Source organism: Zosterops lateralis (assembly GCF_965231275.1).
Source record: "Zosterops lateralis genome assembly, chromosome: 1".
Taxonomy (NCBI): Eukaryota; Metazoa; Chordata; class Aves; order Passeriformes; family Zosteropidae; genus Zosterops; species Zosterops lateralis.
This window is the reverse complement of record NC_139762.1, coordinates 11,612,776-11,640,091: the sequence shown is the minus strand read 5'-3', so window position 1 is coordinate 11,640,091 and position 27,316 is coordinate 11,612,776. Positions and strand designations below refer to the sequence as shown.

The following is a 27,316-nucleotide window of genomic DNA, read 5'->3' as shown; positions in this document are numbered from 1 at the left end:
TCTTTCCTGAGAAAGTTAAAAGACCTTTTTCATTCAATGTGAGATGTTTTCTGCTTTTTGTAAGCCTTGGTAATGAATGTAGAATGTGTGATTCTACATTCAGCTTATCAAGAGAGAACAGGGTTGTGGAGAACTGTGATCATAATCAATTTATATTAAGTTAGCATTTCACTTTTCAGAGTTGTCATGATTTGGCTGAGCTGCTAACAATTTAACTCTGCCATTTGGGGGGGTTTCTTAGAAAATGCACAAAACAGAGAGTCAAGAGATGAATTAAGTGTGGTACTTTTGAAATCATCATCTGATAAATATCTTATCTAACACGATAGTTATAATAGAAATTAAATATATGTCTTTATGAATAACCTGCAGGGTGTGTGCTGTTAGTCCACTTACAGTGAGGAAAACAAGCTTGTGGCTTTGTGATGGATATGCAACGTGAAGCAACTCCTGCTAATTAATGAGTTGGGTTTCTTAATGTAATGTCCTTCAGCCTGCAGTCAGGAGAGTGCTGCTTCAGCCTTGAAAACTGAGAACAAGCCATAAGCAAACTGAAAACTGCTCATGACACAATCACTCTTGTCTTCAAGGCACATTCCTCCCAGTGGCTTATTTCTGCTTGGTAGGCACTCCTAGTGTTCTTAAATGGTAAAATTTTTGTTAGATTATATGCCATTAAACCCCTGGTTTATTGCATTACTGAAGAGGATGTGATCCACAGGATTCTTGGTCCATCTCTGGAGTGATGTTTGAGTGCATATCAGATAGTAACTCCATGTGAACCTTCTTGGCATGCAGGAGAATGCAGAAACCCTGAGAGACTATAAGCACATATATTTAAAATACAGTGCATAAAAGGCTAGATACAGAAATTATAATCGTAATTTTTTTTATTGGTGGAGGTAGTCCTGTTATCTTCTGTGCACTGTTGACATCATCTTGTTTGAGATGGTAAGACTGTAACTTTACCTTCTTCCCATTTTTCTTACTCTTTGCTGAAAGAGTTTTTCGTATGCCTCTGTGTAGAGTCCTTATCATTTACCAGTATCAGATTTCTTTGGTATTTTATCACCTTTGTGTAGTAACTTGCTGCTTGGCATCTTTTGAACAGCTAATTACTGTAATGATCTGGATTTCCAGACTTGCAGAGTAATCAGTTCTGGTGTGCTCTTCATTGCATAGGTTTCTGTGTGAGTGAGAATGCTCAGGAGATGATGAGAGTTGTGAATTGCTTGGGAAGCCTCACACAGAAATGTTTCATAGATGTTTAAATAAAGAAATGCAGAATTCCTTTTAAATAGTAAGATTAACTATTTCGGCCTTTCTTAAAGGAGAGGGATAATTAATTTTAAGGGATAATTAATAGAATTGCAGAACAATTTTGGAGGCTGTCAACCTTATAAACAACAGAAGGGATTTTAAAAAAATAAACTTGTGAAGTAGAGGCAGCAGCAGCAGCTCTAAATGATTTGTGCTTGTGTTTTCTGTTGAAGGATGTTTTAAAAGTACAGCATTAAGGTTTAGGTTCTTCTGACACTGTATTTCTTGCTAACACCTGGTTGCCTCATGCAATTTGAAGTGCCTTGAGTCTGCCAAGTGTTCTGTTGCAGGTTTGCCCCCAGTGCTTATGTCCATGTTCCTCTTAAGGAACCCAGAAGTTGCGTTATTCTGGAGAGTTCTGGGGCATAAGTAATTTTCTTGGCAGGAAGGAAAACTGAAACAAATCCAATGGTTTTTTCTCGGGTTTTTTGAAATCTAACTTTCCAGCCACCATGCTGGCACGTACACTGGATGCTTGTACATTTTGAAACCTCTGTCCGACAGACTTGCATAAATCACTGAGTCTAAACACTAAGCTCTAGTAGTGAATTTTCAACTTTTCCCCCAACTGCTTAGCTAATCAGCAGTTAAACAAATTGAAAACTTTGTGATGATTTTTAACAGTAGTGCATTCAAGACTTCTGTGGACACATGCTGTGACTAAATATTTATGTTGTGTCAGCTTTTTAATTGCTGTTGTGTAATAGAGATTTTTACAACTGATGTAGGCACAGTGATGATTGCGGAGATCGCCACAAACAGATCTGCTTTTGGGGTTGTTAGATTTCTCATTCACAGCTATTTTATCTACTGTGGCAATGGGACTTCTTCACAGTATGCTTTATTTTAAATAATGCCATCCATTGAAAGCTAGATTGCTTGTCAAATCTGCTCTGTAAAGAAACTGATTTCCAGCTTTGAAGGGAAAGATGGAAACCCCTGAGTTCAACACAAGTTTTTTCTGTGAGCGTGGTACAGCTTGATGACATTATTCATCTGCAGAATGGCAACATGTGCCCCATGCAGCAGGATGATGGGTCAGCTCTAACAGCTTTTTTTGCAAGTATTCTCAAACAACCACCTGATGAAAACTGAAAGTTTGTATCAGTGCTTATGACACTAACAGGGAAACTTCCAGTCTTTCAGGATTAGGGGTTTTCCAGTTTTTCCTTGGTGATGCTGTCCCTATAAGCTTAACCATATGTCCTGTATCTGAGTGGTCCCTTTTACTGGGGCTGAGGACATGATTAACTGTTGACATATTACCTTATGCTTTGGCTATTCACAGTGCTGGTGAAACTAAGAAAGAAAAGTTAAGCTTCATTTAAAGAAGAGATAATGTATTAAATCTGTAGCGTATTTTTGGAAAAGGCATCTCTTATTTCTCATATAAATGTCTTATGTGATGTCTTCAGCAGGTGCTAAAACTTTCAGAGCTGAGGTCAGTGGTAGCTCTGATTCCCTCTGCTGTGGTGTCGTGATCCTTACGGGTACACAAGTGTGTGATAGATGGTGAGAAAGTATGTTCTCTCTCACAGGAGAAAGAGGATTTCTGGCTTGCAGCTGGACGTTTGCTACGAAGCTCAAGTTAAGCAATGCACCTCTGTTTGGAAAACATTTTAAGCTTTCTCATGTTACTGAAGTGTATTTCTGTATTAGCCTTATGAAAACCTAATCTGTGTTTAAAGTTTCTAAAATGTTTGCTAGGATGAATTCTGCACAAAGCCAAACTCAAATCTATTTTTGTTTGTACTTTTGCTGGAAGAGTAGTGAAAAGTTCTTTTATTCTAGTGAGCTTTTTTTGTTTTATGGTGTTGCTGTTTGCAGGGTGAAAGTTAGTTGTCAGCACTTGCATTTGTAAATCTCTTTTTAAGGGCTGATTACTCTGGGCTTAAAGTTGGCAGGCAAGATCTCAGCCCTAGAGCATTGTTTAGGGTTTTGCATGTTTTTAAATAACAGATCTATGTGACTGATTTGATTGAGAGAACACATGCTGCTGCTCAGACTGTAGTAACTCTAGACAGTGAAACAGACTGAGAAAAGCACACACTGAATATGAATTAGAAAAATTAGAGATGTCTACTAATGAAAGCAGGAGGTTTGGGGCTACAGTCCAGGGAGGATTTTAGGGAGGTCAGCAAGAGCAGTAGGGCTTTTGTTTGCTGTGTAACAATCAAGGCAATAGATGTCTTTTCCAAACTATTTGCAAGGTTGTAGTGCATGTGCATGCTGTGTCTTTATAAATACCTTCAGACATTAATCAGACATTGCATATTAACTCTGATAGTAAGATACCTAAACCTGCACTGAAATGCAGCGTGAAGGTTAGTCTGATGCTGGCACCACTGACACACACATGTGGCTTTTGGATGAGAGCAGCCCCAGCTCTGCTTGGCTCGGCACCCAGGCAAGAGTGATCATGTGGCTGTGTGCACTTATCTGTGTAGTCATCCTGTGGGCCACTGCTGGTTTCTAGCTGATATCTTCTGAAATGATGGAATTCTTATAACTAGATGGTTTTGAAAATACTTGACAGTAAAGAACCATGCTGTCAACTTAAAACCACCCAAAACCCCCACAAAAACCTTAAAAAAAAAAAAATAAAAAATCAACCCCTCCTCCCAGACAAACCCCATATCTTTCTATTTGTGAAGGTGGTTGTGGATGTTGCAGAGTGATAGTAGGCTGTAATACCCGTGTTGCTTGACCAGATGGTCTCAGTCCCTCCTGAGAATATTCTTGTCACTCCTCAAGTTAACCACCTACTCAGGTGTCCACAGGGACAGACCTGTACAATGAGGGGTGACTGCCCCATCACCCTCAAACTAATGAGAAAACAGGTAATAAGGCACTCTTGCCCTTGCTGTTGCAGTTACTAGTTTTGCAGATGGAGCAGAGTATTACAGTTTTGGGGAAAGCAAGCATGGTAGAATATTATGCAATTTCTAAAGAAAAATATTTTTACCTGTATCTTAAGCTTGTCTGTCTTGCCTATTTACAAACCAAGTTTGGACTACTTTTGATAAGTCGCAGTAAAACCTTAGGCAGTTTCTCTTGGGATAGGTAGTTGTCAAAATAGGTATTTGAATGTCTGTAGTAGAGTCAAGAACAGAATTACTCTCAAGTTGATGAACTTGACTTATTACTCTATGATGACCAAATGGCAAGCCAGAAGGGTACAATGATTTACTATCTGCATTTGCAGAATTGAAATTAATGGATGCTTCTAAATCAGTGAAACACTGGCACAGGTCGCCCAGAGGGATGGTGGATACGCCATCCCTGGAAACATTCAAGGGCAGGTTGGACAGGACTCTGAACAATCTGATCTGATGGAAGATGTCCCTGCTTCTTGCAGAGGAGCTGGACTAAATGACCTTCAAAAGGCCCCTTTCAATTAAAAAACTGCTCTGTGATTGTGTGATGAAAAACTTGTCATTTGGTTGTGATGGCTCAGTGTTCTGCTGTAGATAGTGCTATCTCTATCCCAAACGGGTTTGCCAACTTGCATTTTTCTCTTGAATGTCTCCTGCTTATTGCTGCAGCATTTATTTATGCAAAGATACATTGAACTGCTGACTGGCAAATTGTATCTTTTAAAGGTATGGACAAGTTAACTCTTCAGTTGGATGATAATTTTTATTGCTGCATTAAAATGCTCCATTTACCTTGTCACTAATTTGGCTTATAAACTCTTTCAAACAGTGAATCCGTACCTGTGGTTTCTAGAATTACTCCCAGCTATTGACTGTGGTTTTGTATAAATAAGCTTTTATATGAAGATATCTATCAATACTAATGAAAAACATGCTAAAACATATCCTATGGAGAGCTTTTAACATTCCATGATTTTTATTGGTTTTCTCTTTCTGAAGTATCACTGCCTTTTCTACAGCCTTTGTAGTCTCTGACATGATTGTCATGGGAGTCTGCAGTCATATTTTGTTCTCTAGGAGTCCAATAAGTGGCAGCTTTACAGTAGAAAAGGTGGCATTAACTTACCAGAACAGCCCTGCATGTGAAATCATTTTGAAGTATCTCACAGCTGAAGGAATTTTGCAACTGTGCACTTGGCATCCTGCAGACTTGTAGCAGTGGGATGTATTAAGTGAAGAGAAGCTCCCTCTTTCTGTGTTTGGGATCTTTCTGTATGCCTTGCCCATTTGCAGCAAGGCAAAGGCTGATCATTGTTAAAATAGTGGGATTTGGAAAGCAGGTTTTATCCTCTTCAAACAAATTACTTTATCACTGTTATTTGGAGTGCCATTTTGATCCTTAGTGATCAAAATTGAACTTAAATATATGGGTTTGACATTGTAATTACTAAAAATAATTTGCTTACAGGGTGAGTAGTATTAGTATGGTGCGTATCACAACAAATCTGTGTATCTAATTGAGAATATGATTATTAGTCTGAGTAGTGCAAACAAAGTTACCTAGAGGTTCAATCTAGACCTGGCCTGTGATAAGCATCTTGCATAATCTCACCTAAGGGACTTCTGAAAAGCAGTAGAATGATATGCTGCTCTAATTGCTGGTGGCTTGCCCAAGGAATTTGAAGTTGCAATGAGCACATTGCAGTTCTGTGTTGTCAGGTTGGCTGACAACTTGCCTATCCTCAGCTGGAATTAATGATTTAGCTGGGGATTTTGTGCTTGATGGCCAGTCAGCAAACACTCTAAAGGATATACATTGTGGAACTTGACTTTCTGTTTGACAGATCCACATGAATGTAGCTGTTTCCCTTCCTTTATCCGTAGACTTACCAAGTTCTGGTGCTAACACTGTGTACCAGAGGATGGAAGAGGTTGCAGCATGGCTCTGGACAGGCTGATCCTAGAAGGGAATGGGAATATGTGAGATAAGTAGGTAACAGAAGGATGCAAAGAGGTACCTTAACATTGATTTGGGCATCAAAATGCTGAGTAGATATCACCATTGCTGACTGAAACATATTTGTCTTTCTAAAGTAGTCCTTAGCTTATGGATCTGGATTAAAGTGTATGCCCAAGGGTACTATGAGTAGCAGTGGAGGTTACATACAGCAAACATGAAACGAGTCAGGAGTCTTGGGCTCTTTTTAGAAAAAAAAAATCCAAAATTTTGAGTGGCTAAGCACAATTTATTTTAAAAAATGAACAGAAGTGTTCTCCAAGAGGCTTAGACACTTCATGCAGTGTTAATGTGTCTGCCTCTTCCCATGCATGGCTTTGAGCAGCACAGAGTCTGGCTGTTTAATACTGGTTTTGAAAAATTGCTTCCATTCTGAGGATGATTTTTTGGTTATTTTATGAAATATAAACATCCTGAATGAATTCCAGACTTTTTTTACATAACCTGTGAGTATATTTGTGTGTAACTCTATGTGAGAGATAGTGTAATTCTTTAGTTTCATTTTAATGTAGTTTTTTTGTCTGTGCTAGTTCTTCCTTAAGTAGTTTCTATTCCAAAGTGAGAGACAGAGTGGTAGGAAAAGAAACTTCTGACAATCTAACAACTGTGACACAGTACATGTGCTTCTTTTGAAAACCTATTTTTTGGTGCTGACTTGAGATCAATAGCACAAAGTGATAGCAACCATTCATGTAAGCTGAAATGTTCATCTTGGGGATGTCATTATATTTATTTCCTCAACTATATGTACAACATACCTTTTACATAATCCTGTAATACAAGTGCTTGAATCAGTTCATAGCTGGACATGATAATTTTCTTTGAAAATTTTGGAATATATTCAGTGAGGTTTTTTTGCATTTGCTTTTGTCCACTTCAAAATACAGTGTAAAGGAGATTCCATGGAAGGCCATAATGCCCTAGCCTGAAAGAAAGTCTTCTTAACATTAGCCTTGGAGCCAAGGTAGCCTAAAAGGAGCATATGTTCCTAAAGAATGGAACAATACCATTAACTTCCATGTCCTGCAAATCTTAACATTTTCATTTTAAGGAGATTACACGTTTGGTGTCACCAAGTTGAAGGCAATAAATCTCTCTCATGCATTGTTACAGATGCAGTACTGGAATTTCTGTATGAATAAAAAGCTAAAAATGTAAAAAAGCATTTTACATCTTCTTAGAAAAGAAAAAATTAAAAAGCCTGATTTTCACACCTCAATATTTACTTTGAGACTTAATGGTTTAAATTAGCTTTTATTGTTTTTTCAAGACTTTAAAAAATAACAGTATTAAATAATAGCATCAAGTTTCAAAGCAATGTCACTGTCAAACTTTCAACTCTACTGAGTTTTTTACTTGTTAAATAAAATAAGATTTTGGGATGATAGAGCAGAAGAACTGGTTGAGCGTTACTAGTCTAGCAGAACTGTTGTAACATGCTTCTTAAATTTTGCGAAGATAAAGTGATCATCAAAGTAGTTATAGAAGAAGGGTTAGTTTGTGACTAAATGCTTAGTGAGTGGAGTCTTCCAGGTGGTATGAAAAAGTCATGGTTTGAAATGCAGTCTGAATAATTAGGGTGAGAATCAAGCGAAACTTTCCCCATGGAATTTCCCTGCCCAGTGCTGTGGCAGGTGTTCATCTGTAATCCCAAGGCAGTGACTGGGAGCTGAGTATATCTGTGAGGTGGCTTTATCCTCGTTTTATGTTTTCTCTGGACCCATAATCCCAACCATATTGTGTGGAAGTTCTTTGTGCCTTTGGTCTGAATCAGAGTGGAGTGTCTGGAGTGGCTGCAGGTTCTCAGGGGTTTCAACAACCACTTACAGAATCTTTTGTCTTCTTATTTCCGCAGCTTACAAAGGTGACCAGTAAAGTTCTCTCTGAGCAGCCAAAAAGCAGACAGCTCATGACTTCTGATCAGGACACTAAAGTTGTGGCTGAACCGCAGGTGCAGCAAGTACAAGAAGTTAAGGACGGTTCTCATCTAGTAAGTATTATAATTGCACCTTCCCCTGGTGTCAGTGTTGTATGAAATGTGTTTTCTCAATGTCTTATTCAAAATTGTAGGTCAGAACATTTTAGGAGACAGTTGGCTGACAGCATTGCAGTTTTAAACAGCCAGAATAGAGCTGTTGGAGGTGGTTACTTGTCCATACTGATGACTAGGAACCCCAACTTAACTTTGCTTCAGCCCTGTGGGGGGATTTACATAAAATGCAAGATACGACAGTTTGCAGGATTAGGCTATGCAGGAATTGTAACACAGTCTTGAATTAGGTTCTTGCTCACACCTTACCATGTGGGGAAAATGCAGGGAATACACTTTGTATGTATGTGTAATTGAAAAAAGCACAAACCCATATGAGCAGGAATTCAGTCTGTAACAGGAATTTTGCTCAGTCGGTTCTGCCAAGTGGCACAAGCTGCTGTTGCTGTGCTGCTGTGCAGCATCCAGTAACTGGCTGTATGGGGAGCTTTTGGCAGATCATAGACTGGATTGTACTGTGTGCATGTATGTCATAGTAAATGTAACATGTGTCTTCAAGAAGATTGAAGAGTTGATTTTTTTATTCAAATATATTCAAATTTTTTTGTGTTTGTTTACTGTATATTGGGAGGAGTGTTTCCTCTTGGGACATCGTGAAGGGTTTGGTTTCAGTGGATATTCTGCCAGGAACTTTGCTTGTGCTATGCTAAGCAGCAGATACTTCCTGCTTCCAACTTAGCTCGGAGCAAGCACTAAGGAGTATTCTGAAAAACTTGTGCTTTTGTTTTCTAAGCAAGCTAATGCACTTCTTGTTTGTTCCTCTCCCATTTTTTTTTTATTGTGAGATCTCTTCTCTAGTTTACATTTTTCAGATGTGAGTTATTACTTACTTGACAGTAGAGGAAAAAATTCAACCTGGTTTTCTGCCATACTTCTGAAAGTTGAACTTTTGAGTTCAACTGGGGGGTTTTGTCTGGTATTTTTTTGTTTTGTTTTTGTTTGATTTGGGGGTTTTTTGGGATTTTTTTTTTTGTTGTTGTTGTTGTTGTTTGGTTTTTTTGGGTTTTGGTGGTTTTGTTTTGTTTGTTGGTTTTTTTTGTTTTGTTGGAGTATTTTTTGTGTGTGTTTTTTTTTGTTGGTTTTTTTGTGTGTGTGTGGTTTTTTGTGGGTTTTGTTTGTTTGGTTTGTTTTGATTTTTTTTACCTTTTACCCAGATCATTAATGCCAATAAACCAGTATATAAACTTGAGTAAGAGTGGCTTGTAGATTTGCCTCAAGAGCTTGGAGCTGTCTGTGCATTTCAACAGGTGCATTAGTATTAAAGGCGATTTATCAGTCTTCATATGGACGCTAGTTTTTTTAATTTGGCATCCCAGAATTTTTATTTTAAATAAAAATTGTATCTGAATCTTAATTCCTGTTCTTCCCTACTTATTTGGAGAGAGGGAGCATAACCATTTCTTTATATTTCAGAGACCTTGCTGTTCTTTTTAATGAGAAGAGAAGGCTGATGTCAATTTAGATATCTTGGAATGTATCCATAGTGCTATAATAGTACATTTCAACTAACTTATTCTATTGTGATTAAACCTTTTCTTTGGCTGAGTATTTTATCTGAAAAAGATGAGACCTGTAGCTTATTAGACTTCAAGTTATACCAGTATGACATTGTTATATGCACAGCATCAGAAGGTCATTCTGTTGTATGAGCATAATTACCAATATATTCTGTTAACAGTGGTCTTTTTTAAATGGTCCCTTCTGTAATGCCATGAGCTGATTTTTGCCAGTGCTTCAGGACTTCACTTGCAAGGTCTGGGAACAAAGGGTATAGTTGGAGAAAAACTTCACAGAGTGCAGGAAAGAGTTAGCAAACTAAAATCATGAAGACACTTCCATCTTTCCATAAATGTGATAAGAAGGAGAAAAACTTCTGGAATTCTGACTATTTCCTTTAGCAAGCACATACTTCAGGTGAAGTGAAAATCACCTGTGGTTTCTTGTGTCTTAATTATTTTGAGATCAGAGGGCTAGACTGCAAAAATACGTAGGTGCGTGTTTGTGCTGATCATTATTTCAGGGTGTATTTGATCTGGGGCCATGCTGCCATGGCACCTAGCAAGCCCTCTAGGAATCTGTTTTTGATAGACTTAGAAGAAATGTGCTGAATTGTGTTCCCGTTTGTTTTGGCTGTGCTGTTCCACTGGGATCTCTTGATACACTTTGTCCAAATGCTTTTGTTCGGGAAGAAAGTTACCGAATTTCTATGGACAATTTTGATGCACTTCTGTAGATCCTGTAAAAATAGGTATTAGACTAGTTCTTAATTTGAAGTGGCTATATAAAGTATTTTTTTTCATTTTCTCTTTGAGCAAGAGCTAAATTTTTCTAATTACAAACATAGTCATTCTGTTATTTGGCAAGAACAAAACTGGAAGACATTGTTCTGTGAGTAATGTTGAATAGGTAATCAGTAGTGACTAAATTAAAATTCAAGTTTTGATGTGATGGAACTCTTCAGAAATCACTTTCCAAGGTTGCTGCTTAAAAGTACACAGGTCATTTGTTCACTAACAGTTTTCAAAATCTTAAACTCAGAGTGAAGGAGACAGTCTTTTCTTCTGCATTGAAGTAGCTACAAAACTGTGCTATTTAAAGCATAATGTAGATCAGTCACAAGTCTAGTATGGTTCACTTCTAACACAACCATTCTTGAGTTTGGCTGATTTTAGTAGTATGTAAAAGCAGAATTTTAGTAGTTTTGCACACAGGTAATTTGAAGGAAATTGGCATCTTAAGGATCTTCATGGATTTCTTGTCAATAGTAGCTTAGACTTACACATTGGAGGTACATAGCTTAAAGGATACTAGCATATTCTTAACTTTGATGGTTTTCTTAGCTTTGGGAGTTAAATGTGCTATTTTTTCAACTTCTTTAACCTAGAGGTGGTCCTTGTCACTTCAGGTGACATCTGCCAATTGACTGTATCCTGAATGACAATTACTCTTTCTGAGGAAGCCCTTGTTAGGCTGAACACAGGAAAGTCACCATTAAAGAAGCAGTTCACTCCATCTTAACTCACTTCTGTGTTTCCTTTTCAATAGTAACTTTTTGCTGCTAGAAATTGGGTTACTATGAGGGAAGAGGCCAAGGTGCACATCCCATTGTGGGGGTAGTTTGTATGTCCTGTCTCTGCCAGACAGGATTTAACTGACCTTCAGTGCTAAAGGTATGCACAGTCTTTTTCCTTGCTTGTTGAGCCTAAACTCTTCCTCTGCCATGCTCACATTTGAATGTGTGGCCTCTCAGAGCACTTTCCAAGGACCAAGGAATTTTCCTTGCTTGATTAGTCAAATTGAAGACATGATCTGGAAATTTGAAAATATCTTTAGAAGGGATTTTTGTCATCAGGCGACAAGTCCTACAAATGTATGTTCCAGTGTGGGATATTACAGTGGGGCCATTTAAACTTGCAGTCTGATTGCAATATTAGCATCACCCATTCCTTCCCTAGCTGAATAATTACCAGGTGCTGCCATGGGTTTCTGTTAATGGGAATTCAAATCTGTGTGGTACACTGATCCTTATAGCTACTGTAAATACAAGTTCAATCACACAGTTTTGTGTTCTGAGCAGGGAAAAATAACTAGGAATTCATGAAAGATGGCACTTAATTTTACTTTCCAAAAATGTTTTTCTTCGGAAGTACTATACAGGAATGTCTTTGGCTTATTGCTGCTTGATTATGTTGTTCAAAAATCCCTTTGCAGCCCATTCAAGAATAAGCTTCACAATAAAAAGGAACCGAGGAAATCAGGTTTACTAGTTTAATACAGGACCACGTGCTCAGGGAAAATTCAGTTTACCATATAATCCTCAGATCATTTGACAATACACAGTATTACATGCAGTATGTGCCCATTTAATACTAAGTAGAAGTTTGTATAGTGAGTAGGTGGTATTTAATAATTCAAGAGATCATGACTAGCTTTTAACAAGAAATGAGAGAATTAGACTTTAAACTGGACATGTACAGTATCAGCATCATGAAGGATCAATACTGGTCAGTATTTGCTCTTTCTGTCATGGTATTCTAGATGTAGGTCATAAGTGACTAGGCCATAAGAAAAGTTTTATACATGTAGATGATTTCTAATGCTCAAGTTTAATTATTTGGATGTGCACTTAAACTCTTAGCAGTCCATTAACCATGATGGACCTCTTGGAGGGAAAGTGAGGCAATTTGACCAGCTGTTTCCAGAAGCCTGCAGTAGTGTCACTGCAACGTCTGTTGTGATGCTGCTATTCTCTGTTCCCTTAACTGGTGATGGGCATGGCATCAGGTGTGGCCTGGGAGTGCAGCATAATCACTGTTTCGTCAGGGCTTGTTACAATTGCATGATTTTATTATAGAAAAAGAGTAAAGGAGGTTAGATTTCAGTAGGTTGTAAGGACTGTTATGACTTGTGCTACTGTAACTTTAAATCTCGATTACGTTTTTAAACTTAGGCCCATAAGGCTATATCTGGGATAAACCCTTACTCCTTGGCAAAATAAAGATGGGCAAATATACTCTAGTTAATAAGCATTTGACTTCTTGCCTTCTGTGTAGGTGTGTGCAGGGCACAGGACTAAATACCTATTAAAAAGAAATAATTGTTCAGGTTATGAAAGTGCTGCTTCAGAGCACTTTTGTTTCATGCAGACAGTAAACCTGTTTAGGCTTTGAGTAGATGAGAAATATACCAGAGCTGAAATATGCATGAATAAAGGAAAAAAAAAACCAAAACAAAATAACAAAGTTTACTCCCCAGTCGTGTTGGGCTCTGAAGTAGCAGAGCATGAACTCTGTTAAGTGCTTTTCAAGTCAGTGGCAGTGTTAAGCTTAGCCAGAAGGTGTCTCGGGTGATGTAGCATAACAAGAGTGGCATTTTCTGCTTAAATTCGTGTTGCCTATTTTTTTAAAGTTGTGATCCCACAATAAATAGTATTGAGAAATTTGACTTAATGAATGTGCACTGCAGCTGCTTTAAAATAGAAATTATCCCTGGAACCCTAAGATAAAAACAAAGAAATGAGTACAAAATGTGCCTTTGCACATGAGAAGGGTATGGGAAAACTGGAATAAGTTTCTGCTTGCCTGAACTGCTTCACCCCTTTTCTTCCCATTAGTTGATAGGAGAAGTGGTTGTTAAGGCGCTTGAAAAGTGGACTTTGCCCTGGTCTGTCTCTTAAAGACACTTAGCTTCTCTCTAGAAAGCACGAATTAGTAATGGTTAAATCACAAAGGGAAAAATCTTGCTATTTGTTTACCTGATAAGGGAGTTTTCTGAATAGTTGGGAACTTTCTAAGTATTATTGTGACTTTAGGCTGACATTAAAAACAGTCAAATTGTTTGCTCATGGCGTTTCTTCAAAAAAACTATTATAAGTAACTCCCTCCCCCTTTCCCTGTTTTCGGTTCCAGGGAATGCTAGAGAGAGGAGTGACTTGGCATAGTTTTCAGTCTGGATCCAAGCATGTTGAATAACTTTGTCCCAGGGGAGAATTAAAAAAAATGCAGCAGATGGCAGCAATGATGCATCAGACTTCCTATCCTTAGGAACAGTGTAGCTGCAGGCACTTGGAGTCTTCCTGGGTTGGATAAGGGGCAGGGGGAGGGTAGATTTCCTCTGATCTTACTTTACAATTTCAAAGCAGACGTGCTGAAGAGGGGATGCACTTCTTAGCCAATTCCCCAATCTTTTATGGTCAGAGTTAGGGGAATATTAGTTGCCATAAGGTGCACAATCAATGGAAAAATAGCACTGAGTTCAATGTTTGTCTGAAAGGACATTTGAAACAGTTTAAGGGTCTGTCTTGTCTTACACTTTTACATATTTTCAATATCTTTTAAGTAACAGAGTAGAGTGGTGCTCTAGTTATACACTCTGTAAGCTCTCTGAAGTACGGGGCCCAAATCTGAAATAATAGCAATGAACTTGAGAGGTCTGAGCAATGTGAAGTAATGGAAAAGCAAAGAACAACTCTGTTTAGAGCAGAAAAAGATTGCTGAGTTTTTTCCAGCTTTTTTTATTGGGCTTTTATATTTGAAGAAACAGAACCACTTTTTATTAGCAACTACAGGAACTTACAGTGATAGAAGTATTTCAGTATGTAAATACATGTGTATTAAAATGTCTTAGTTGTTACAAGGTCAGAAGGAGTCTGTAAATGTACAGCAGTGAAAACTATACTGAGGACAGACTTTTGGAAGGAATAGCATTCAGTCAAATTACCTTTTAACTATTTCTGAATTTTTAGTAAAAGAATACACAGGTTTTTTTCCGATGTTAACTGTAATTAATCCTGTGACAGTACCATGAGGTGGGTAAATGATCTTGAGGCCCCCCCTTCAGTGCTGTAAGTCACTGAGGAATTATGTATTCTTTTTTTTTTCATGCAGATAACAAATTTTAAAAAAAGGCTTGGAACAGAATTAGCTTCTGATAAGGTACAATGACTGCTCAATGGAATACATGAGGTCTTATCTATCTTTAGCCTGTTTTTCCTAAAGAAGTAATTGTGGTGTAGGTTCAGCTCTGGGGGAAGGGAGGAGAAGGAGAAAATGGTCCAAAATGTGTTTGAGCTACACGTCAGATTTAAACATCTAAAGCCAGAATGCATTTATCCCTGTATAGAAGGTGGGAGTTGTATTAAATATTAAAACAAGTAATTTCTGGCACACATGGGCATTGTGAAAGATGTCATTTAAATATTTTAATGATTTGGATGAACAAAACGTTTTTGGAAATTAAAAAATAGAATTTCATAAAACTCAGTAATACTCCTAAACAGACTGTAATCTCATTAGAAGGAATATTTGGCTTGAATATTACAGTGTATATGACGAAATACTGAAACATTGCTCAGCAACTGGGATTTGGACTTTGAGTGGCAATGACATATGAACCCCTGCATGGTTTTAAAGTGTGCTATTTTTGGCACTTGGGTGTTGGCTTGTCTCCTCAGTAGCCATAGAAAGTTAGTGTAAAGAGGAAGGTGATTTGCAATGAGAAGACCCTCTGACACTACTTATTAAACATGGGCTGCTGCTTCAGTAAAGAATTGAGTAACAGCACGAGTGAGGAGAAAACCAGCTTGTTACAAAAATCTGTGGAAGAGGAAGCACCAAAGTCAAGGATAAGTAAAACTTTATCTTCAATTTTTGGAACTGTGGAAAGCCAGGATCTGCATACAGTGGGAAGGACAGTTAATGGGGCAGCCATGACAGTCGGCACTGAATGTGTTTGTAGTGATGATTGCGCAGCGCCAGATTCTAAATCTGGCTTTTGGGGTAGAAAAGCAGAATATTCATCATATAATGGGAATACTCCCCATGCGAGCCCTAGGAGGACGTATGGCAGACCTTTTAGCTTCTTTAATTCCTTTAGTCACCTCCTGAAAGTCTCTGGTACGTATGGAAATCTGCAGAGAAGTGAAGAAAAGAAAGATAAGATTATTAAAAAAAGAGCGCCTAAAAAACCTAATAGTAATGGGCAGCACATGAACAATATAGAAAATAATAGCAATATTAATAATGAAAATGTAGCTGCAGAAGAGCATTGCTTGTTTGATCGTGTTTCTAATTCACATGTACCAGATATCATAGACAAAGGCTTACAGAGTGAAATTTCCTTAAATAGAAATTCTCTGGAGGATTATGCAGTTACATGTGACCATTCAAGGCAAAATGAAACAACAGTAAATGGTGAAGACAGCAAGAGTGAAAGCTTACACAAAGTTTCAAGTTCATATAGAGAGATGTCTCCAAGATTTTCCGGTCTTGATGTAGACAACAGTCAAAATGTCAAAGACAAGGAGTTTTACAGCATTTGTGTTGTAGATGCCGAAGATCTGAAAGGGGATGAAGAGGTGCCAGCTACTGAGCATGAAGAGACTGCAGCAGACATAGATAACTCAGCTGTTACTGATGAAGGAATGTGCACCATGGCACGACCTCCAGACAGAGGGAAGGAATTTCTAATGCAGCAATTGGCACAAATGGAAGCTAAGTTTAATTCACAGAAAGAACTGTTTGAGTATAAAAAAGAGGCTAGATCAAACATGGAGAAAAAGAATACAAAGGAATATTGTGGCCTAGACATCCAGTGTTCTTTTGATAACTTACTAACTGACAGGTGTCAGGTGCATAGGTTAAATACTGACAGTACAGTAACAGATGTCTTAAAAGTGCCTGATGAAATCATCCCTGAGAATCAGCAGGAGGTATATACCATGGGTAGTGCTGCCAGTTGGAATGAATCACTGCATACAGCTTGTGATCCTGTAAAGCCTGTGGATGCTGCTGGAGAGGACCAATACAGCTCTAATTCAGAAAAGGTGAAAAACAGTGATCGTATTTCCAGTGTATTGTTAAACACTAGAGTGTCTAATTCAGGAAAAACTGAGGAAATTAATAATTCTGATGTTGTACCAGTTGTCATGCCGCTCACTAGGCATCCCTCAAGTGTTGAAGAGCAAATAAGTACTAAACAGGTGGTAGAGGACATGGGGGGTAACTTTAAATTATCATTAGAGTTACATGAAACGGACAATGCAGAAAAACTTGATGAAGAAGTCTGCTTTCTAGAGCCAGAAAGTGAAGTAAACTCAAATATGGAAAAAAAACCACTTGAAAGAACATACGGTGATAGCCTAACATTTTCACCAGACTCTAATGAATATCACATCAGTTTTGAAGAATCCTTGAAAGAGGAAGAGAAATGCACAGGTACAGTTTTGCATAGCTGTGAAGCTTTGAACGTGACTGAAACACAGCTAACCTTGGAGGGAGGTTCTTACTTTCAAACTCGTATTAAGGGTTGCACTGAAATCAAGGCATCATCTGAAGCTGCCATCCACAGTGGCATGGAGGAAGATATCTGTGTGAGTGCCACTGAACTAAAAAGTGACTTGCTTGAGGAAGCTGGTAACTTGAGCAGAACTAGACCAGAGGTAGGTGATGGCACAGTGACATCTCATGCACATAACCCAGGCACAGATGAAATGTTCCTAAAGGAAAACAGCCTAGAGTGTCGGGTTTCACAAGAGAATAAAGTATGCAAATATTCAATTTCAGATAACAAAACCAGTGTCTCTTCTGTTTCTGTGGAATGTGAGCATATGAATAAATTAGACGTGAACAGCAGACAAGATGAACAACAGGATGTATGTTCCTTCCACACAGTGGAAAATCAATGGAGTGCAGAGACTGAGTCAGCCCAAATAGCTGGGCATGTAGAATCTGTAAAACAGACAAAATTTGAAGGTCAACTAAATGAGTCCATTGATAACAAGGCAGAAAATGTAAAACAGAATCTGGATGCTAACATTGCAGATTGTGATAAAGACATCTTCAATTGCAGTAAAGGCTTGGCTGACAGTCAGAATGCTCCCTCTGACTCCACTGTACCTGCAGCCACGGACTGTTGTATGTACAGGAGTGTAAAATTAAAAGATGCCACTAAAAATCTGGAAGATACCAGTAAACTCTTAAATACAGATCATAACTTTTTGCCTTTATTTTGTCAAAATGCATGTTCTTATGAGCATGACAAACCTGCAGAAGAGCCTGAGTTATGTCACTGTGCCAATCCGGACCCAGAAGTTGGGAACACTCAAGTTTCTGTTGGGCCTTTAACTGAAGAAAGATCAGAAACTGATGAAAAAAGTATGTGTGATGTAAATGAATGTAATCTTCAGGATAGTGAAGTAAACCAGTGTGTCAGCATCCACACAAAAGAGGACCTCACTGGTTTTGGTTTATCAGCTGAGACTCTAGAACCTTTTACCAGGGGGAATTTGAAGCAGTTGCAAGCCAAGACTACTGAACTGAAAAACACCAGTTACATATTAAATACTCAGATGAATGACTTGACCACAAGCTGGGAACAGATTCAGCCAGATCACAAGATTTTCTCAAACAAAGAGCTTGGAGTTTGTGTTGACCCAAAGCAGGTAGACAAATATGCTGCTACTCCTTCCTATGAAATACCCAGTGCCTCTGCTGGTGCAGCAGGATTTCAGCAAGGCAGAGAGCAGTGCATGTTAGGTCTGATGGAAGATGGATCAAGTGACCAGAAGCGCTCCTATGACCCGGACAGACAAAATCCCCACATTGAAATGTGGTCACATTTCATCAATCTTCAGACTGGCAATGCTGACTGGACAAATCAGCTGCTCTCTGACACGGTTCCTTCTGGTAATGGTGAATATCTAGTGGGCCTTTTATGGAATAATGCAGCTTCTAATGATACTGTGAAGAATGACAGACTGTGTATAGTTAATGAAAACTTCCAGAATGAACCTGAAAATTTAACAAGTGCTTCATATGCAGTGGAAACATACCCATATCAGCTGCTAGCACCAGAATATGCTGGTACGTGGGGATGGCACAGTAAAGATGAACTTGTAAGTATTCTGCAGAAGTGATTTGCTCTTAGAGCTGAAGCTAGAAGTTTGACTAAGCCAAGTCAGACTGTGGTTTCATTAGTTAAATAGATGTTATTTTGTCTTGAACCTGATGACTTCCTTTCCTTTGGAAAACTGAATGGTGTACAGAATGCAGAAGTCAAAAAATTTGCTGATTTTTTTTTTTCATTCTGTTTACTTTGTGCGAAAGTTCAATCATTGGCAAAGTAACTAGATTGCAGATTCTCAGTTCCTGTTGAACTTAAGATAAACAGTGTGCAAAAAGGAAACTTGCTACAAACCCTTCTTAGTTCTCTTTAACTTTGTATAGCAAGAAATGTTTGTGGATTTGTGTCAATTTCCTGAAGTTCTTGTTTGGTAGCAATTAGGATATCTTTTCCTTACTTCTGGAGGTCAGTAGTGGTGCAGAGAGGAGTGGCTGCAGGAGAAGTGAGAGGAAAGATTTAGGCTGGATCTTGGCTAGCTGGGCTAAGAAAACAAGCGAGGCTGTCCAGACACTATCCTGAGGTGCCCTGTAGACCCTGCTCAGGCAGGGAGGTTGGACTGGATGACCTCCAGTGGTCCCCTCCAGCTTTACCCACTCTGCAGAAGTCAACCTGCAGCAGCTGCTGCCCCTTTTCCTTGCCTGCTGAGCTTCCCTGAAATTGTTCCCCTCACTGGCTGTGTTGGAACAGCTGCTTTGACCTTACCCAGCCCTTGCAGTGTGGGCAGTGGATTGTACTCGAGGCTCTTTACTGTCTCCTGGGGGATCTTCTTATATTAGAAATGGAAACTGATGGGTCTTGCTGTCATCTTTGAATCCTTACTATGCAAGTAGTTGTGTCAAACACTTCCAATTTTTGTAAGCCTTCTCTGTCATTCAAGAGATGTGTTTAAGTAAAATTTCTAAAGGGTTTTTTTTTTCTGGATATATTTTCTATGCACTATGATAATAAGTATTTGATTGCATTTGTTTAAGAAGATTTAAAGCTTTGTGGGGTTTTGGAGTACAGTCTTTAAACACTGTAATGTTCCTAGCATCTGTAAATTTAGAAAGCAAAATTTTAATAAGCTTTTTTAGTGTGTCTTATCATGAGCAGTGTAATTTTATTAAAACACTCGACATGTATTCTTGGTATGGAATAATTCAATGCATTTTGCCCAAATATTAGCAAAACAAGTCTGATGTTACTCTAAAAAAGTATTGTAGTACATGTTTGCACTGCAGAGAGCAATCTCTCTGAAGCACAGATGTAATCATTTATATGACGGTTGTATATAACCATGTGTAATTATTAAATGTGTCCATTTCCAATCCAGGTTAAAAGAAATTATCTTGAGATGATTTAACTGGATCTGGTTATTCATCCTTTTCTGTCCTAATGCTCTGTTCCTCCTCTAGAAGTAATAACGGATGTCATGCGCATCTTACTGCTTTCAGTTTTCCATAATGGTTCATTAAAACTGTTCCATGTTTATATAATTTCAGAAAAATCCCTGTACTTTTGTATTTTCTTGATTTTTTTTTTTTTTTTTTTAGTAGTATTTTGAAGAAACAGATACAATGGCAATATAATCAACATCAAGTAGACATGTGTATTAGAGAACTGACTGAAGTCTAGGTCAAGTACAGGCTGAGTTAGTCTGTCAAAGACAAAGAATGAAATGTCTGTTGCCATTTGCTCTGCTTGGATAGCCTTTTCTGCTGGTTCTTAATCAGGGAAATGAATACTGTGCACGACAATTCAGTCGTGTTTGTACCTGAAATGATTATGGGAATTCAGTTAATATATTCAGGTGTGAGAAAACATGACAGTAAAATCTTGAGTTGTATGTCTGATGCTGTTACTTGAAACTGAATGTATCTGTGCACCAGATGCCTGCTGTGCATCCCCAAAATGCATAATTGATTTCTTTTTGCAGGAGTCAACCAAGGTTTCTGAGTTAAACCCCAATGCAAAGGTGTGGGGAAATCATATGTTACACTTGGAAGCAAGTGGTGCCACTGATGGTAGTGTGAGCAAAACGTGGGAAGAGATACCTGACCAGCCTCCAGATTCTTGTAAAGAAGGTATGAGTAAGAGTTTCTGGCTGTTGCTCAAGCAGAAAGTAAAATTTGGTGCAGCACTGTCTCAATTTTAATTTTCTGTTAAAAAAATTAAAGCAAGCATGTAAGCCCCTTCATTTCAGATTTAGTTGTAACTGTGGTGTGACTGTGATTAGAAGGAACACTTTCTGAGCGTGTTTTGGTGTGTGCTGCAGGACTGGACGCCGATGGCAACGGCGACAAGAAGCATCAGAACACGGTGCTGACGGAGCTGCCGGAGCCGGCCCCAGCTGCTCCGGGCTCCGAGCACACGGACATGAACCCTTTGGCTCTCGATCATTCCGACTATGAGTCTATGCATGAGACCACCCAGACAGGTAAGGGAAAGAGAAGATGTGCTTGGACTTTGTTTAAAAACAAGCTAAACAAGTATTTTGCGCTGAACAGTGAGCATCTGAAAAACAAAAAAAGCTCCCCAAACTACCAGTTTTCTTGTTCAATATAGGCATTCTTTAATCAGACCCTAGGAACTCCTGTCTCTTTTGCATCAAGCTTAGACATGTTTGAGACCAGTCTCCTCCTGGTTTAAATCTTATAAAGTGCTGCACAGAATCAAACAAGTGCATGTTTCTGGTTGAGTCAGGTACTGGGGTGAGATTCACATACAGTTCGTGTCTCAAGTACTAATGTTAATCTGGGGAAAGACCTGTTTTATACTTGAAATGCGAAAATAAGCAACATTTTAGTCTTAACTTTCATATTCTTATTTAATGAGCTTCCAGGATTTCTCTTCAGTGCAACTGTCAGTAGCTGTGGTTTATACCAGATGGTATGTTTTAAGAAGCTTCTGGAAACTAGCCTAGAGATTCACCGTGCTTATATTTCATTGAATGGGACAGAAGGTCTGCAAGATGCATGTAGGATTACTATTTGAACTGAGATGAGGGATGGGAAGGAGAGGAAAATGTGCTGGGTGTTTCTTGAGATTCATGACAGGTCTGTTCATTGTGCTTAGCTGGTTTTGCATTTAAAATTACCAGTATAGTGTCCATAATAGCTGGAAATCAAGGCAACTGAAATCAGACATAGCTGTGGCATCATCTTTGCTTCTATTTAAAAACTGAAAGTTCTCATTAACTCTCATACTTAAGGGTACTGTTGGGCAATATTAAATAAAAAAATAGTTGTTAAACAGAAAATTGTATTAATGGTGCTTCACACTCTAGAAGGGAACACCATTCTTCAGATTAATGCTGGGACTTTTCAGTGTGTCCTTTATGTGCCCAAAATATTTAACTTTTAACAAGAGTCTGTAGGGTTGTAAAGAGCTGAACAGCAGGTCGAGTCTGTTGCACTTGATGAGTAGTGACACATGGTCCCAAGTCTGAAATCTGATCTTACATATTTTAGTAATTATTTTTAAAAATGCCTATAATTTTGGTCCTTGTCAGGTTTTGGACAAGAAAGAAGGTGGAGACCGGGAAAGGAAAGAGTGTTTAGAATGTGATATGTGTATTTCTCAGGTATTGGCATTCTCTTAGTCAGAGTAGAACACATGAAGGACAGCATGGTGGGAGAAAATTAGAAGTTACTTTAGGAAGAGGACAGGCTAAGGAGAGCCGAATAAAAGGATGAAAGTTAGTGAAGGGAAGGGTGTAGAGGACAATAGTTGGTGTGAAATACTCCTAAAAAGCTAATTTACATTTATATACATACATATTTACATGAACAGTGTGCAACTAAATGTTTTATAAATCTCTGAAGGCCACACAAAATTTCCACTCTTTAAACACCTCTCCCACTGACGCAATGAGTTTACCCTCTACTGACATAGATATATTATGTCTAAACTAAAAGGAACATGAAGTTCATGTTCTCCATGTAATAATTTTTAAACTTCCACATATAAGAAGGAAATGAATTTCACCTTCTTAACCAAAAGATTGTAAATTGATTACATATCTGTTGTTAGTAGATTCAATATCTGCTGAAATTCCATAATAATATTTTTAAAAACCTTCTCTGAATTCATGTGATGGTAATTTAGAGTGAGATGAAAGTATGGAGTGCCCTCCATTGTATTGTTGCCTTGCATTGCATTAGTTGGCGTTTTGTCAGCTAGAAATTGGTTACTTTCCTGAGAATGGAACACACATCTACAAGCCAGATCACTTCATTATTTACTTTGAGATGTGTTTGTAGCTGTTCTTCTAAAAGAGCTTCAGATTTTTATGTATTTGGAGAACAGAGGTTAACAAATAAAGTCAGACTTGGTTTCTCTTTTCTGTCTTAAAAGGTGTTGCCATGCAATTTTGGTGGTTGGTAACTAATACATAATGAACATTGATTGAATTCAAAAATTCGTTACTTGTTATGTAGTCAGTAATAGACATGATGGCTTATTTAAAATAGATATTGTGTAATACAGCAGAGCTGCTTTTTAATCTGAAGTATTTTAACTGTTAGGTGGAAACGAACAGTTGCAGCCAGAAGGTCAGGAAGATTTACGAGAATTACTGAAAAAGACACTGGAATTCTGTTTATCTAGGTATGTATTTACCTAAATATACCAAACTGGAGGATGACTAACAACTTGGGGTATATGTTAATACATTCCTTCCTTGTTACTTAAAACTGAGTGGAAAGGATAAGAATTTGGAAAAAGTAACACACAAATTTCAGAGTGTTGTGTTTATGTACCTCTTAAAGCTTACCTGAAACCTCTGCCTAATGGATAAACCAGCAAATATATGGGTTTGAAATGAGAGTAGTTACAAGCAATTACAGATCAGGTGAATTTTTGTGATCTTTACTGGTTATAATTAAAACAGAGTAATTTACCCATTTAGCAAGTTTTTTTTAAGCCACTGATTTTCATTAATTAGCAAAAATGCAGAAGGAATCTGCCTTCTACTATGTGATGAATTTTTGTTTCAAGTTTATTGGACAAAGTTAATCTGTGACATTTCCCTATTTTTTTTTCTCCCAACAGAGAAAATCTTGCCAGTGACATGTACCTTATATCACAGATGGACAGTGATCAGTATGTGCCAATAATGACAGTAGCAAACCTTGATCATGTCAAGAAACTCAGTACTGATATGGATTTGATTGTTGAAGTGCTGAGATGTAAGTAAAAGTTCCTCAGTGCTATTGGTTATTGGTGCAAAACTATTAATCTGATTTTTTCATCTCTTCTTTCTTATTGTATTGCAGTAAAATGCCATTGTTTGTCTGTACAGTATTAAGACCAGCAGCTTAAGACCATCACAGTTACAGGACTGTAGTTTTGTCAAAGCTATTCTGTACTACAGCTATTGAATAATGATCTGTGCAAATAAGGAATTAATGATTTTAAGCTGTGGGATGTGGTGGGACAACTCACATGACTGGAGGATCATGATGGATATCTCTAGACTGTTCTGTAAAGACAGGTGGGGAAAGAGGGATGGAGGAGTCTCACTCTGTTAAGGAGAATCTTGGATGTATAGAAATCAACTGCATCAGTCATGGAAGCTCTATGAAGTACCTGTGGGCCAAGACCCTGGGGGTTGTTTCTTACAGTTGGCATCTGTTACTGACCTAAACAAAGACAATAAGGCCAACAGAGCAGTATTTGTGTCACTTAAGTGAGCTTTGGGTCAGCCAAACCTAGTTCTTACAGTCGATTTCAATGGCTTAGATATTTGTTGGAAGAACAATACAGCAGCTCATGTCATCCATCAAGTTTCTGGAATGTGCAGAGGACTGTTTCCCCATACAAGTGTTAGATATGGCAACCAGGAATGAGGCACTACTGGACTCACTACTCAGAAACTAAGAAAACCTGTTTTATAATACCTCAGTCAGTGGAAGCCTTGGCTGCAGCAATCACAGAACTGTGACTTTTGGGGTCGTGCTGAGCACACTGAGCGTTTCTAAGGTTTTAGATTTTGCAAGAGCAAATTTCAGCTTGCTCAGAGTACAGTTGGGAGGGATTCTGTGGGAAGTTTCCATGGAGGATAAAGGCACTAACTGTACTAGTGCTGAGAGTTCTCTCCTGGAAGCACAAAAACATTTCATCCCCTGTAAAGGTAAGGGAAATAGGTGGGTCAAGAGACCCCCTTGGCTTAACTGCATGCTTCTGAGTCTGCTCAAAACAAGAGAGAGGCATACCAGAGATGGAAAAGTGGATGAATACCTGGTGAGAGCTACAAGGGCATTTCCAGGGTGTGCAGAGATGCAGTTATAAATGGAAAAATCTCAGCTCAAATTGAATTTGGCCAAAGCTACAAGTTTTGTAAAAACTAGAAACGGTTCTTCAGGCATGTGAATGATGAACAGAAGAAACATTGTCTGCTTGTTTCTTAATGTTTAAAAACATTTGAGGTTCTGCATTGTAAGCCTGTGTTCACAGCATCTTTTGGAGTGCAAAGCTACTAGGTTTCCTGACAGCTAAAATACATTCTTGTCTTTCCTCTCTTAGCGTTGCCTTTAGTTCAAGTGGATGAAAAGGGGGAAAAAGTTCGGCCAAATCAGAATCGCTGTATTGTGATTTTACGTGAAGTACCTGAATCTACTCCCATTGAAGTAAGTGTTCCCTTTTCCCTTAGGACTTGGAAGTTAGATTTCTTGTAGATTTCAATAAGCACATCACGTTTTTTACTACACTTTTCATTTCTAACAACACTTCTTAAACGTAGTTTATTGTGTTTTTTGGGTAAGAAATATTTTTGATAGGAGCATGTTGCTCACAGGAAGACTGTGGTAGAACCTGTAGTTTTGCAGAGGGCTGAGAAACTGATAGTGCTGTCTTTGGTAGAGATACATCAATTTCTTGGACTTTGTCTTACCTATGTGCACTTGGTGCTCAGATCCTTGGATAAATAGACAAAGATGAAAGAGGATAAGTCTTAGACTAGAAAATGCCACTGTTGCCCCTTGAAGCTTGTTCAAGTAAAGTAGTTAAAGCTTTGTAAACGTTTCCATAATGCTGAGGTGAGAGATGTCAATAAGTCACTAAGGATCTCCACTGGCTTGTGGAATGAGTGCAAGACTGGAGAACTTCATTCTTTGGAAGATACTTAATGCCATTCTGATGAAACAGGGACTATGACTAGTGGAAATACTAGAAAAAATTATGGGGTCATAATTAAACCATCTTGACTATTCAAAAAGGAGGAGAAGGTGTAGATTCTTGATTATGGGTATATATTTTACTTTCTCTTCCATTTAATTTTGCATGGAAGACTAAAGATTCTGAAATAGTTACTTCTCTTAATAACCATCATACAAAAATCAGAAATACTGCCGTTTGAAACTGATAACAAAAAAGTGGCCTTAAAAAACAGGAACATGAAACAAAATGCCAAAAGGAATTGGAGGGAAGAAGTTGGATGTATGCTATGTACATAGTTTAAAATAGTGGCTACTAATAGCTTTCTAAATGAAATGTAGCCTTTCAAAGATTGCCTAACTTTGTTAGACAATTTAAAAAAATTTAAAAATTGTAGATTTTTTAATTTTTTTTTTTTTGTCGTCAGTTCATCAGGCTGGATATATTAGCACTGGATGTTCACTCTTAAATGTTGGACAACAAGAAAGTTCTGAGGAGTCTTTATTTTCAGAAGAGTTGGTCTTCAGTGAAATGTTTTATACATTGTGTTTAAATTTGTTGGGCTGGAAAAATCTAGACTTAACTAAATTTAATAGCCTATGTTTTCTGGCACAGCAGAGTCAGGCTTTTTTTAAGCAGGAAAATTCCAGGATGCTGTGAGGCCTCCCAAGTTGTGTTGCCTTTTGATGCTGCTCACCTCAAATCTGTGACAAAACAAAAAAATATGCAAATGAGTTAAAACAAATAAGAAATCTAGGGTCTGTTTTTTCTGTAGAAACTAGCCAGTTACGTTTGAGGTAACATAAGCCCTGTTTCAAATACGTGGATCTGTAGACATGAGTTAAAGCTTACCTGCAGGTTTCTGCTGAAAGGGCAGGATTTTCCTGTCTCATGCCATATGCACGGGTTTTCATGTGGCTCCATGGTTTTGGGGACAGGGGAGAAATAGACATCTTTCTGCACTTGATGCCAGGTTTAAGTGTCTTCTGTGGCCTAAACAGGTCCCAGCTAAACCTCTCTTGCAATGGCCTTAGATGGTGCTAGTTTGAATTCCTTCCAGTGGGGACATCAGAGAGAGCTGACACTACTGCAAATATTCTGAACTACTCTGTTACGTTTCATAAGCCCAACTGTGCTTTCTGTCTTTCTTTCTCAGAATGTCAGTTTTGCATTTTACATTGATGTTTTCTTCTCTCTATCCTTCCCCCCTCACCTCCCCACCTCCTTATCTAACCACTTTCCCCAGGAGGTTGAAGCACTTTTCAAAGGAGACAATTTGCCTAAGTTCATCAACTGTGAGTTTGCCTATAATGACAATTGGTTCATCACATTTGAATCGGAAGCTGATGCACAGCAGGTAACACTTTTTTTTGAAGCATATTAGAATGTAAAAGTAAATAAGGATGATATGGGGGTGAATTGACAGGTTGTAAACTATATTACAAATATGTAACAACTTAAAAAGAAAAGTACCCCAAACTGCAAAAACAATAATGCTTCCCCTTAGGTAGTATCCAG

The 27,316-nt window shown here is 38.2% G+C and overlaps 1 protein-coding gene across 2 annotated transcripts in view; it reads left to right on the top strand.

Annotated features, from left to right (window-relative positions):
- The window catches only part of LARP4B (La ribonucleoprotein 4B), a 55,953-nt gene that overhangs the window by 10,021 nt on the left and 18,616 nt on the right, over positions 1–27,316 (top strand). For both annotated transcript variants that reach the window (XM_083869268.1, XM_083869269.1), the window contains exons 2-8: positions 8,069–8,203; positions 20,580–20,727; positions 20,919–21,080; positions 23,170–23,251; positions 23,696–23,832; positions 25,169–25,272; positions 27,045–27,155. In XM_083869268.1, the coding sequence (XP_083725394.1) occupies positions 8,123–8,203; positions 20,580–20,727; positions 20,919–21,080; positions 23,170–23,251; positions 23,696–23,832; positions 25,169–25,272; positions 27,045–27,155 (825 nt within the window). In that variant the 5' untranslated portion in view covers positions 8,069–8,122. The remainder of the gene's footprint in view (positions 1–8,068; positions 8,204–20,579; positions 20,728–20,918; positions 21,081–23,169; positions 23,252–23,695; positions 23,833–25,168; positions 25,273–27,044; positions 27,156–27,316) is intronic.